The 14048-nt window shown below is 37.9% G+C and overlaps 1 protein-coding gene across 2 annotated transcripts; it reads left to right on the plus strand.

Moving 5' to 3' along the window:
* The first annotated feature begins 5689 nt into the window (after positions 1 to 5689).
* Positions 5690 to 10963, plus strand: LOC127452793 (farnesyl pyrophosphate synthase-like). 2 transcript variants are annotated; one of them, XM_051718511.1, is made up of 10 exons: positions 5690 to 5856; positions 6445 to 6600; positions 7011 to 7151; positions 7256 to 7336; positions 8381 to 8503; positions 8732 to 8820; positions 9038 to 9110; positions 9197 to 9274; positions 9559 to 9693; positions 10325 to 10963. In XM_051718511.1, exons 1-10 carry the CDS (start codon positions 5854 to 5856, stop codon positions 10523 to 10525), a joined length of 1080 nt encoding a protein of 359 aa, XP_051574471.1. In that variant the 5' UTR covers positions 5690 to 5853; the 3' UTR covers positions 10526 to 10963. The 2 variants fall into 2 exon arrangements, with proteins under 2 accessions (XP_051574471.1, XP_051574472.1); XM_051718512.1 differs by having other exon boundaries at positions 5696 to 5866.
* Positions 10964 to 14048: the final 3085 nt, after the last annotated feature.

Genomic DNA, 14048 nt, shown 5'->3' on the forward strand with positions numbered 1-14048 from the left:
CAGAAGTACAGTACCTAGCTGTGAACACTCAACGAGGTATGTTTACTTACCAGAGGTTACCTTTTGGTGTAGCATCGGTACTAGCCATATTTCAAAGAATTATGTAGGGGTTAATGCAGGGAATCCACAGGGTAGCCGTGTGTTTAGATGACATCCTGATCACTGGTGTTGATACAGCAGAACATCTGGAGAACTTGAATATTGAACTGCAAAGACTTGCCGATGCAGGACTGAGAGTGGAGAGAGAAAAATGTGCATTCATGCAGGATGAGGTTGAGTATCTCGGACATAATGTGGATGCACAAGGTCTCCACCCTGTGAAAAAGAAGGTGAAGGCCATAGTGGAGGTACCAGCTCCCACAGATGTGTTAGGGTTAAAAGCCTACCTTTGATTATTGAACTATTATGGAAAATTCTTGCCTCATCTGTCAACACTCCTTGCACCACTTCATGGTCTCCTAAAGAAAAGAAGCATTGGGAGTGGAAGTCTGAACAAGAAGAGACTTTCCAGCATTCCAAAAAGTTGTTGCAGTCTGCCAATGTTTTAGTACATTACTCTGCAGACAAAGATCTCATACTAGCATGTGACGCATCACCGTACAGAGTGGGGAATATGTTATCTCATAAAATGGAAGATGGTAGCGAATGACCCACACTCTCACGCCTGCAGATAGAAAGTACTTTCAGCTGGATAAAGAAGGACTTGCTGTATTTTTTGGAGTGCAGAATTTCCACAAATATTTGAATGGAAGGCCCTTTACTATCTGCACAGATTACAAACCTTTGATTTCGCTTTTTAACGAGAATAAACCATACCTCAGATAGGCTCACAAAGAGTGGAGTGGTGGGCCATACTCCTAAGTGCCTATGGATACAACATAGTCTACAAACTGGGAGCAACCCATTCCAATGCAGACCACTGAGTGGATTGCCCATTAAGGAGGATATAAAGGAAGTCAAGGAAGCCGAACAGCTTCTGATGTTGAATGTGCTGGAGGATGCACCTATGGATACCAACCAAATCAGACATTGGACTTCACGAGATGGGACATTGTCCAGAGTATGTGAATATCTCCAGCGAGGATGGCCAAAAGAGGTAGATCCTGAGTACCAACCTTACAATCAGAGGAAGACTGAATTAAGTTTTCAAGATGGTTGTGCACTGTGGGGAGCTAGAGATGTCATTCCTGTACAAGGGCGAATTCAGCTGTTAAAGCTGCTTCACCAGACCCACACAGGGGTGTCCAGAATGAAGGTATTGGCCAGATCTTACTTTTGGTGGCCAGGCATGAACAAAGAAGTGGAGAAAAAGGCCCAACTATGTGAGAATGTCAGCGACAGCTAAATGCTCCAGATGTGTTACACCCCTGGGAGTGGCCAACCATGCCCTGGTCAAGAATACATGTTGACTATGCTGGACCAGTCCAAGGGAAGATGTTTCTGATTATAGTGGACTCATATTCTAATGGATGGATATCCTACAACATCTGCGACATCCCAAGTAACCATTGAGAAACTCAGGCAAAATTTCAGTATATTCGGCTTGCCACAAATTGTAGTGTCTGACAACAGGCCCTGCTTTACTAGTGCAAATTTTGAGTCATTCATGAAAAAGAATGGAATTCAGCACATTAGAACTGCACCTTTTCACCCACCATCTAATGGCTTGGCAGAGAGAGCTGTTCAAACTTTCAAAGCTGGTTTGAAGAAAATGAAAGGAGATAAACTGGAGACAAAGGTATGCCGATTCCTGTTTAGTTATCGGATCACTCCGCAGACCACCACTGAATTATCTCCTCCCGAAATGATGATGGCGGCGAGACCCTTGAGATCTACATTCGACTTGCTTCAGCCTGATCTGCAAGTGAAGGTGCAACAGAAACAGATGAAACTGAAAGAATGGCATGATAGCAGCACCAAGCTGCAAAGCTTTTGATTAAGAGATCAAGTTTATGTCAGGAATTACAGCTATGGACCAAAATGTGTCCCGGCTGTGATAAAAAGTTGCACTGATCCACTGTCCAATTCAGTCTTGACTGGAGCAGGGCATACCTGGAAAAGATATGTGGATCATATATGCACAAGGTACGCAAATGCCATTGCAGAGTCATTGAATAGTCCAGATTCGTCCAATGTTGAAAGGGAATTCTTGCATCCTGTGGGTGGCTTACCTCAAGACCTGGGAAATACAGTAGAGCCATTGACAGTGACACCAACCGAGCAAGAATGGCAGAGGCCTCCTCTTTGGCGCCCTCCCAGCAGGTGGCGCCATAGGCGACCGCCTAGTTCGCCTATGCCTAGAAATGGCCCTGCCTTAACACGAACTTAGTTTACAAATTTTAAACCATGACTTGCACTGCACACAAATAACTCATATTGGCATTATATTCATGCTGTTTAGCCAGAGGGGAGCCTGGTTTCTCCTAAGGTTATTTTTCTCCATTAACCAACATCTTATGGAGTTTTGTTTTCCTTGCTACAGTTGCCTTCGGCTTGCTCACTGGGGTTCTAAATACAATTATTATTTAATTATTTAATTATTTATTTTTATGCACAATTTACAATCATATTTAATCAAATTACACAATGATGACTCTAAGACTTTATAGATATTACAGTTTCATTGTCTGTTAAAGCATGATTTTCTGTAAAGCTGCTTTGAAACAATGTGTGTTGTGAAAAGCGCTATACAAATAAAAACGACTTGATAAGTGAAAGAGCATAAACTACATTCCCCTCCAGTCTGTTCTTTGATGAGTTACCACACAGACCACTTTTACATTCTTCTTTTTGTGTATTTGGTGATTCATATTCTTCATGCATACTGCCCCCTACTGGGCAGGAAGAAGATTTTCTAGCAAAAAAGGACTTTTTGATCTGTTTCTCATCCTCACCTATCATATCACTTCTGAAAATATGGATGAACACACTGGAGTTGTATGGATTACTTTTATGATACCTTCATGTGCTTTGTGGAGCTTCAAAATGTTGGCACCATTCACTTGCATTGTATGAACCTACAGAGCAGAAATATTCTTCTAAAAATCATAATTTGTGTTCTGCAGAAGAAAAAGTCATACACATCTGAGATGGCATGAAGGTGAGTAAATGATGAGAGAATTTTCATTTTTGGGTGAACTAGCCCTTTAAGGGTATATAAAACAGTAACATACAGTTGGCCATCACCCAAAAATAAACACATTTAACAGCTTTATCTGCAAGCACCAGCTGAGAATTCCTTAAAATGATTGCACACAAATTTCACAGTACTTCATGGAAAGGGAGCCACCATGTGTTTCAACATCTGTGTGACACAAATAGGCAATCTGACACCAGTAATTACTTTTATCTTGGTTAATGCTGGAAGATTTACTGTAAAAATGTATTAGCCAGATCCATAAGCCATTTCTACACACATAAACCAATTTTTCTACTCCTCTCTCTACTTAAATCGCTCTTTGCAACACAGTTTCTAATATGGCTAATCGGGAAGATCGGGAGAATTCCCGCTGGCCCGGTCAAAAATTGGGCAAGTAAGGTCCGCATGTTGATTAATAAACTTTCATCATGTGTCGCATAACAGTTGCCAACAGTCCGTAATTATAGCGGACGCAGACTGTATTTTATCATCTCACTTCCAAACAAATGAGAGAGTAGCTTGCGAGAGACGAAACTGGTGTTGCGCCTCTTCGTTTGAAAGCGCGAGAAGGATCACTGAACATCCATCGAGAACAGATAGGCTACTAATAGCTGAATGGATGAACGTGCGTCAGGTACTTGCGATCATCACAAGTTTAATACTGACTGTAGACTCACAATCTCAATCAGTTAATCTCTGAAATCCTCTCCCCTAGCAGTGCAGAATCATAAAAACAAAAATATTTTTGTCACAAAATAACAGAATACTTAAAGTAAATGAATACAGATGCAACAACACAACAGCTGTCAATAGATTAAACTCAAAACAAACTGCACAGTGTGCCTTCAATATTGTATCATGCGATATAACCATCTTAAAGAGACAGTAACCATTTTGCCTTTGTACTGAACATTTACATTACAAGTAAAAGAAAAGTACAAATGTGTTATTTTTTAGTCTTTTATTTCACTCTTATTGTTGTAAAATGGCACGTTTTTGAATGGCATGTAAAAATGTATTCATGGATCTGTTGCTATTTTAATTATCTAAAATACAAAGCACTGACAATTTAATATGTGAGCCTGTATATCTTGAAATATTTATAAACAGTTACAGTTCTACAGTGTTATTTATTTGCCTAGATAGTCTTTAAAATAAACTTAGTTTACCCAAAAATGAAAATTTTCTCATCATTCACTCACCCTCATGCCATCCCAGATGTGTGTGACTTTCTTTCTTCTGCTGATCACAAACTAAGATTTTTATAAGAATTTCTCAGTTCTGTTGGTACTTTCAAATCAAGTGAATGGTGATCAGAACTCAGAAGGTCCAAAAATCTCATAAAGTCAGCATAAAAGTAATCCATACAACTCCAGTTGTTTAATCTATGTCTTCAGAAGTGATATGATAGGTGTGGATGAGAAACAGATCAATATTTAAGTCCTTTTTTACTATAAATTCTGCTCTCTGCCCAGTAGGGGGTGATATTCATGAAATATGTAAAACACCAAAAACAGAAGAACTCTTAAGAGAGGGGTGCTTATGAAAGTGAAAGTGGAGATTTATAGTAAACACGACTTAATTATTGATCTGTTTCTCACTACTTCTCATTTACTTGCATTGAATGGACCAACAGAACTATTCTTCTAAAAATCTTCATTCATGTTCTGCAGAAGAAAGTAATACACATCTGGGATGGCATGAGGGTGAGGAAATGATGGGTCAAATATCCCTTTAACATTCACTTATTTTTACAACACATACAGTGAAGTCTTATGTCAGAAAGTGAAAGTGAATGCTGTATGTGGTATAATGACACGGAAAGCTTAAATAATTTTCAAGTAATTGCATATATTGCAAATTTTTGCTGTGATCTTGTTTTATTGTTATCATCTTCACTGCCAACCCCCACCCCTTTTGGGTATGGGCTGACTTGGACATGACACTCCGGCCCTGCTTGGCATTCTCACATGTACAGTAAGTGTGCCTAATTAACTTTTCTATCTTACAACGTAGTTAAAAGAGTGTTATAAACTAAAGCATCATCAACTAAAGCATCTTCACAAATGTTAATGTAAATACCCCTATATGTAAAGGTATTATCAGATACTACAAAAGTACAGTTTATGAACAAATAAACAGGAAACAAAACTGCCTTAACAAAATCCTTCAATTCATCTGTTGCCACAATATACAGGAATGGAAAATGAATAGAATTTAATTAAAATATCCCAAATAAACCCTGTTTATGATCTGCAAAGCATCCCAAAAAGAGTTAAGTAGTGAAAAATTGTCAGTGTAACAATTATTACGTAAACGTCCAACAGGGAAGAAAACCTTTTTTATATCATACTGTAAGATCCAACTAGTTTCCACAACCTGATTGGTCCACTGTCATTCACTCCACCCTTGGTTCGTCTCATGTCTCTTCTCATTGGCTAATTCCTCTGGAGCCCATCCTCGTTCGATTGCTTCAGCCAATGGAGGTTTATGATGTCATATGAGCTTGTGCGTTCACGCCTCAACAGATCATTAGCAATGCATTTCGGTATTTGTATTTTAAATGTAACCCTCGAGACAGAAACAAATGTTCTGAAAAACTACATGCGGTACGCCTTCGGTTTTATGGGCCGTCTTGACTTTTTCGTACGACAGGTGAAATAAAAGCTCACATATATACTTGTTTCAGTAGTTTGAGCAAGGAAAGGTTCGTAATGGTAAGTCAAAGTAAGCCTCTTGCTTAAATATATTCATGTTAGTCTTGAATATAATGTGGATTATGTTTCTTCACTGTCTTGCTAAATTAGCAATGTTTATGCAGTTATGTTTACCTTTTGAGTGAAGTTGGCTTATAATTGAAACGTCCCCAGTAATACTGTCGGTTCGCTTTTTCATAAAAATGTAATGTAATTACGTTTCTCTTCAAACGAATACTATATAAAAGCATGCCACATTGATGATAGCTAGTGAGCTACATCAGCTTCTACCAGCAGATTAAGCCGACTGCATAAACAAGATGTTGTATTTCGCTGTCTGTAGAATATAAACGTGTTCTATCACCTTTGTCAGAAACTTAGTTGTTAGAATCTTGTTGCACTTCACGATTCAAATGTCCTGCTGACCCAGTGACAATGGATCAATTTAGGGCAAGATATCTACATTTTCAACATCCTAAACATTTTAATAATCATATGTGACCTAATAATCATGTTGTCAAATGTTTGCCTATCTATCTCTGTGCCCTACCCATCTTGTATTTCTTCCTCCCTCTCATCACACTGTATTTGTGTACTTCATGGCTTCAGGAAGACAGCAGGTGCAGTGACGGTGTGCAGCAGCAGGGGAAGATGTTGTCGGATGTTCAGCTCTTCGACAGGGAGTTTGAGAAGCTGGTGTCTGAACTCACAGAGCAGGACTTCACTGATCCAGTTCTCACTGATGCCCTCAACAGACTCAGAGAGGTGGGGCAAACTTTGAAAAAAAAACATATAAGACTAAAAGAGAGAGAAAATGACAGGTGGCACTGTGATCAACAACATACATACTACTTAAACACAGTTCACACACACAAAATGTTTAACAACATAGACGACGATGATGACTAATTGTGATGTCCACAACTAAATGTTTATATTGGGGGTTAGTGCATAAACATACCAGACGTTCACTAATGTTGAATGTTAAAAAAGACAGATTTTGCCAGAGAACAGAAACATGGAGGCTGGCACACTAAGAATTTGCGGTTTAAAGCACCAGCACAGACTCCGTCACCAACTCTGTACTGGATTAATTGTACCCGTGTCAGAAAAGAATCATGCTCTGAATCAAGCTCTTTTGTATTTTGAAAAATACAAGTGCCATGTTTGTCTAGGTACTTCGCTACAATGCTCCTGGAGGTAAGAGAAACCGAGGGTTGTCTGTGATTGGTTCACTACGGGAGCTGGTCTCTCCGTCTGAAGTGTCACCTGATGAAGTTCACCGTGCCCTTTTGGTGGGATGGTGTATTGAACTGGTATGAAAAGATCTTGGTTTGTCTATTAATTGCTATATAGCAATGCTGTAGGATTGGGTTATGTGAATTTTGTCTTTCCCTCTCACTTTTTGTTTTCTCTCCAGCTTCAGGCATTTTTTTTGGTGGCTGATGACATCATGGATGCTTCTGTGACACGGAGAGGTCAACCCTGTTGGTATAAGAAGGTGATTGATTTATGCTTGCTGTGACATGCACGGTAATGAGAATGTCTTCAAAAAGAGTGTATCGATAACTTAAACATGTTATCAAATATAATTCTTTGCCAATAAGTTTTATGCAACAAAGAGGAATAGTTTTTCAACACTTTTTTTTTTAAACAACCCTATTGCACATTAGATCAAAATAATGCTTTTCTCATATGTAACAGTTTGTTCTCATAATATTGAGCTGACACTGATCTTGTTTATGAATGAATAGTGAATCTTAATAAATCCACTGAATTCAGACCAGTGAATCAGGATTTGCTGAATTTAGAATAATTATAGTCTAGATTCAAGGAAGAAGTGGATATAATTTGCAGGAACTACTGTATTTAAAGGAATGATCCAGGTTCAATACAAGTTAAGCTTAATCGACAGCATTTGTGGCATAATGTTGATTACCACAATTTATTTCGACTCTTTCCTCCTTTTCTTTAAAAAAAAAAGAAGCAAAATTACAGTGAGGCACTTATAATGGAAGTGAATGTGGGTGAATTTTTGAACATTAAAATACTCACTGTTCCAAAAATATAGCCATGAGACATAAAGGATATGTGTGTAAACATGATTTAAGTGTGATAAAATCACTTACTAACTTTTTTTGTGTATGTTATGGCCAATTTGTGACAATTATTTATGACGATGTAATGTCAACAAACCCTTAAACCTTAAAATGACTGTAAAAATTATAATTTAAAGAACTTTACATCTCAAATAATACACAAGTTTTAACAGAAGAATTAATGCAGGTGCTTTTATAAAATTATAAGCTTCACATTTCTGTGTTTAAACCCTCCAAAAATTGTCCCCATTCACTTCCATTGTCCACATTCACTTCCATTGTAAGTGCCTCACTGTAAGCTCAATTTTTGCTTTTTTTAAAGAAAGGAGGGATGAGTCAAAATCAACACTATGCCACAAATGCTGTCGAATGAGCTGTACTTGTACTGATCCCAGAACCTTCCTTCAATATCTGTGCTAATCTCTGAACTACTTTGTATCTGACAGGAAGGTATTGGTTTGGATGCCATCAATGATGCTTTTCTACTAGAAGGGGCCATCTACCGCCTTCTTCGCAGACATTGCAGAGGACAGCGCTATTATGTCCATCTGCTAGAGCTTTTTACTGAGGTAACGTGTGCAAAATATCAGTTACAACAATGTAACACATGCACACACATTTAACGTACTGTTGCACACAGTTAGCTTTCTCATACAAATTGTGCATCATGTAGCTACATGGTTTTTAATACTGATTGAAACTGGCATTTCACTTTATGTACAGCACATTTTTAAACTCATTTTTAAACTTGAAAATGTACAGTAGGTGTGCTTAAACCTGAATCTTTTTCTTTTAAGACTTCTTTCCAGACAGAGTTGGGGCAAGCTCTAGATCTAATGACGGCACCTCCACACAAAATCGACCTTGACCGCTTCACTATGGAGAGGTGAGAGGGGTGATGGTGTCTGGATGGGTGAATGGAACTGGACTGAAAGCTAGCGAAGAAAGGGATGTGGGTTTTCTTGGAAAAAAACAAAAACTTAATTAAAAAAATACTGCAAGGAAAAGCCTGAGTTTTGGCACTTATGGAGAAACAATTTATGACACAAAATATCATTTGCCAATTCACTACCGTTCACTAATTTACAGTGTGTTTGCCTCAGGTACAAAGCCATTGTGAAATACAAGACTGCATTCTACTCCTTTTACCTCCCTGTGGCTGCAGCCATGTACATGGTGAGTTTATGATGTGTTTTGTGTATGTGTGTTTGTTGATATTTTATTTAATCTAAAGAATTACATTTGTTTTTCATTGATTACAGGCAGGAATTGAGAATGAGACTGAACACAACAATGCTAAAACAATTTTGCTTGAGATGGGAGAGTTCTTTCAGATACAGGTATGAGTTCGGTAGCACTTTATTTTACAGTACTGTTCTACATTTACGTTCTATAATAACTATATAATATACTATATAACAACTACAGTAATTACGAGGTACTAACCCTAAACCTAGCCCCAACCCTAACCTTAACTCATTAAGTTCATGTAGTTACCTAATATTACTCAGTACTTTCTTGGGTAAGTACACTGTACACTGTAAATGCTATGCTTACATATATCAGACACTTTTGCTCTGGTTGTCATATCCCAAAGGATTTAGAACATGTTTGTTATTGACAGGATGACTACCTTGATTGCTATGGTGACCCCGCAGTGACTGGAAAGATTGGCACAGATATCCAGGACAACAAATGCAGCTGGCTAGTGGTGACAGCACTGAGGATCATGACTGCTGAGCAGAGAGCAGAACTAGAGGTGAGAAAGTTTGGGATAGCTTTCACCTCTCAGCCTCAAAGGCATAGTTCACCCAAAAATGAAAATTCTCTCATCATTTACTCACCCTCATGCCATCTCAGATGTGTATGACTCTTTCTACTGCAGAACACAATTGAAGATTTTTAGGGTTTAAGGTTTCTGTAGGTCCATACAATGTAAGTGAATGGTAAACAAAATTTTGAAGCTCCAAAAAGCACATAAAGTCAGCATAAAAGTAATCCATATGACTCCAGTGGTTAAATCAAATAAAAATTGTTTAGATCGCTTCAAGAGACATGGATTAAACCACTGGAGTCATATGGATTACTTTTATGCTGCCTTTATGTACTTTTTGGTCACCATTGACTTGCATTGTGAGGACCTATGGAGCTGAGATATTCTTCTAACAATCTTCGTTTGTGTTCTGCAGAAGAAAGAAAGTCATGCACATCTGGGATGGCATGAGGGTGAGTAAATGATGAGAGAATTTTCATTTTTGGGTGAACTATTCCTTTAAGGTCTATACCACAATGCAAGTGAGAGGGACTGCATCAGCATGGAAACTGTGCCAGACAGATGAATGTGGTAGAGTTTACATTTTCTGACCTAAACTGTCTTCTCTTTCTCTTAGGCATGTTATGGGCGTAGTGATGCTGAAAGTATTGAAAGGGTCAAGGCTTTGTATGATACTCTGGAAATGCCAATCCGATACCACCAACATGAGGAGGAGAGCTATCAGCGCCTTCAGAAACTCATCCAGCTTCATGCCAAGAATCTGCCCCATGCTGTTTTTCTTAATTTTGCCAAGAAAATATATAAGAGGAACAAATGAGGCAAGGTTCTGTGAACTGGAAGGGCTAGAAATGGAACCTTAGTTGAGTATTTTTTAGGCATACAGACTTGGGTCAAATAAATGTGCTGTGAGGGATTTTAGTGGTTGACTAAATATGGAAATGATTTTATCAGCACTTTAAATATATACTGTCAAGGGTTTAGACACTCTTAAACTATATAAATGTCTTTGTATTATTTGAATAATATACTGGAAGGCTTTTATGTGAAACTGGGATAAACAGTTGTACTGTACAGGCTATACCAGGATCATAAGCCTGTGTTTTAGACCAGATTTACTGTGCATCACACACACATTGTCTGTCTCATTGGTTTGTTCCTTGATTATGGTCGTCATCACTGCTGTAAATGTTACTGCTGGATTATAGAAAGCCAGCAATGTGCTTTTAATAAAGATCTTTGATCAGCAATAATTTCACATTCTTTGTGAGAGGTGTTTGAATGAGTTTGTTTGTGTAGGAAAACAAGTTAGTTTTGTGAGGACTTGCGGCACAGAGATGCACATGAAATGGGAGAGTGGAGTAAGATGTGTTGCCCCTTTAGTCTAGGAAACAGTGCAGACATTTTGTCATGTGACCATATATTTAGAAAGGGCCCATCTTATTCAGCTGAGAAGTGGTAAGCATTTTCTTTTCTTTTTTTCCAAAGTTTTCAAAATGGCAGGTAAAATGAGTTTTGTCAAAGCAAATTTGTTAGTTGTAAAAATGTATATATATTACAGGTGCATCTCAATAAATTAGAATGTCGTGGAAAAGTTCATTTATTTCAATAATTCAACTCAAATTGTGAAACTCGTATATTAAATAAATTCAATGCACACAGACTGAAGTAGTTTAAGTCTTTGGTTCTTTTAATTGTGATGATTTTGGCTCACATTTAACAAAAACCCACCAATTCACCATCTCAAAAAATTAGAATACATTATAAGACCAATAAAAAAAACATTTTTAGTGAATTGTTGGCCTTCTGGAAAGTATGTTCATTTACTATATATGTACTCAATACTTGGTAGGGGCTCCTTTTGCTTTAATTACTGCCTCAATTCGGCGTGGCATGGAGGTGATCAGTTTGTGGCACTGCTGAGGTGGTATGGAAGCCCAGGTTTCTTTGACAGTGGCCTTCAGCTCATCTGCATTTTTTGGTCTCTTGTTTCTCATTTTCCTCTTGACAATACCCCATAGATTCTCTATGGGGTTCAGGTCTGGTGAGTTTGCTGGCCAGTCAAGCACACCAACACCATGGTCATTTAACCAACTTTTGGTGCTTTTGGCAGTGTGGGCAGGTGCCAAATCCTGCTGGAAAATGAAATCAGCATCTTTAAAAAGCTGGTCAGCAGAAGGAAGCATGAAGTGCTCCAAAATGTCTTGGTAAATGGGTGCAGTGACTTTGGTTTTCAAAAAACACAATGGACCAACACCAGCAGATGACATTGCACCCCAAATCATCACAGACTGTGGAAACTTAACACTGGACTTCCAGCAACTTGGGCTATGAGCTTCTCCACCCTTCCTCCAGACTCTAGGACCTTGGTTTCCAAATGAAATACAAAACTTGCTCTCATCTGAAAAGAGGACTTTGGACCACTGGGCAACAGTCCAGTTCTTCTTCTCCTTAGCCCAGGTAAGACGCCTCTGACGTTGTCTGTGGTTCAGGAGTGGCTTAACAAGAGGAATACGACAACTGTAGCCAAATTCCTTGACACGTCTGTGTGTGGTGGCTCTTGATGCCTTGACCCCAGCCTCAGTCCATTCCTTGTGAAGTTCACCCAGATTCTTGAATCGATTTTGCTTGACAATCCTCATAAGGCTGCGGTTCTCTCGGTTGGTTGTGCATCTTTTTCTTCCACACTTTTTCCTTCCACTAAACTTTCTGTTAACATGCTTGGATACAGCACTCTGTGAACAGCCAGCTTCTTTGGCAATGAATGTTTGTGGCTTACCCTCCTTGTGAAGGGTGTCAGTGATTGTCTTCTGGACAACTGTCAGATCAGCAGTCTTCCCCATGATTGTGTAGCCTAGTGAACCAAACTGAGAGACCATTTTGAAGGCTCAGGAAACCTTTGCAGGTGTTTTGAGTTGATTAGCTGATTGGCATGTCACCATATTCTAATTTTTTGAGATAGTGAATTGGTGGGTTTTTGTTAAATGTGAGCCAAAATCATCACAATTAAAAGAACCAAAGACTTAAACTACTTCAGTCTGTGCGCATTTAATTTATTTAATACACGAGTTTCACAATTTGAGTTGAATTACTGAAATAAATGAACTTTTCCACGACATTCTAATTTATTGAGATGCACCTGTATGCTTGTAGGTAAATTGCCATAAAACAATGTTGTTGTTTTTTTTTAATTATTTTTTTTTTATTTATTTTTTTTTTTTAAATAAAAGATTAGCCATTAATTATTAAAGTAATCATTATACCCAAAGCGAAAGCTGTGGGGTACAGTGCATTAGATGCTTTGGGCTAAGATTTGCTAGTAGTCATGAGCTTTGCATCTAAAAGCAGGAAATACTACACTTGTCTCATTGAAGATCTTGAAGTGGGACCGATCTCTTTGAAGAATCTTAGGAAGCACTCACAGAGAGAAATGTCAGACATAAAAAAGAAAATGATAGAGGGTTTTTATTACAAAGCTATGTATTGAAGAAGCTACCTCAGCCACAACAGTTGGTGAACTGCAAGGAAAAAGCTATTTATAATACGCCTCTGCAACCATGTTTGGAAAGTGAATAATAATTATTTTACTTGGTATGTTCAGTCCAAAACAGACAGGGTTTTAACTCGGGGTCCATGAAGGTAACTTAGGGGGTCTCTAAAATATACTGTATAGTATTTAAAAAAATATATATATATTCTGTATATTTCAAAATATATTTTAAACATGGTTGATTTGTTCTATAGCTGTATTTTAATAGAAAGAAACAACCTTAAATGTACCAGATTCATCTTGAGTTTTGTGTAAAACCATTATTAAACAAATGTAAATCACTCTTTATTATACAATACAGTGGCACAATGAACCCATGGCAAAGAATGTAAAGATAGTTATTTGAGAAAATAGGTCAACACTTGTTTATCATAATTTAATAATGCTAAAAAAAAAAATAAAATAAAATAAAAAGATACATAAAAACGAACAAATTCAAAACTATTTCTTTTTTAATAGGTAAGAGGGCCAGAGCAATATACAGTCAGGGGGCCCAGAATTCCCTGCAAATATGGCATTTTTATATTATATGGGATCCCTGGATTTGCTAACACGGGATAATTTTGTACGTTTTATATATATATATATATATATATATATATATATATATATATATACACACCAATCAGCCACAACATTAAAACCACCTGCCTAATATTGTGTAGGTCCCTCTTGTGCCGCCAGCGCCAAACAGTGCCAACCTGCATCTCAGAATAGCATTCTGAGTTGATATTCTTCTCACCACAATTGTACAGAACGGTTATCTGAGTTACCATAGACTTTGTCAGTTCGA

The sequence above is a fragment of the Myxocyprinus asiaticus genome, chromosome 15, assembly GCF_019703515.2.
Source record: "Myxocyprinus asiaticus isolate MX2 ecotype Aquarium Trade chromosome 15, UBuf_Myxa_2, whole genome shotgun sequence".
NCBI lineage: Eukaryota > Metazoa > Chordata > Actinopteri > Cypriniformes > Catostomidae > Myxocyprinus > Myxocyprinus asiaticus.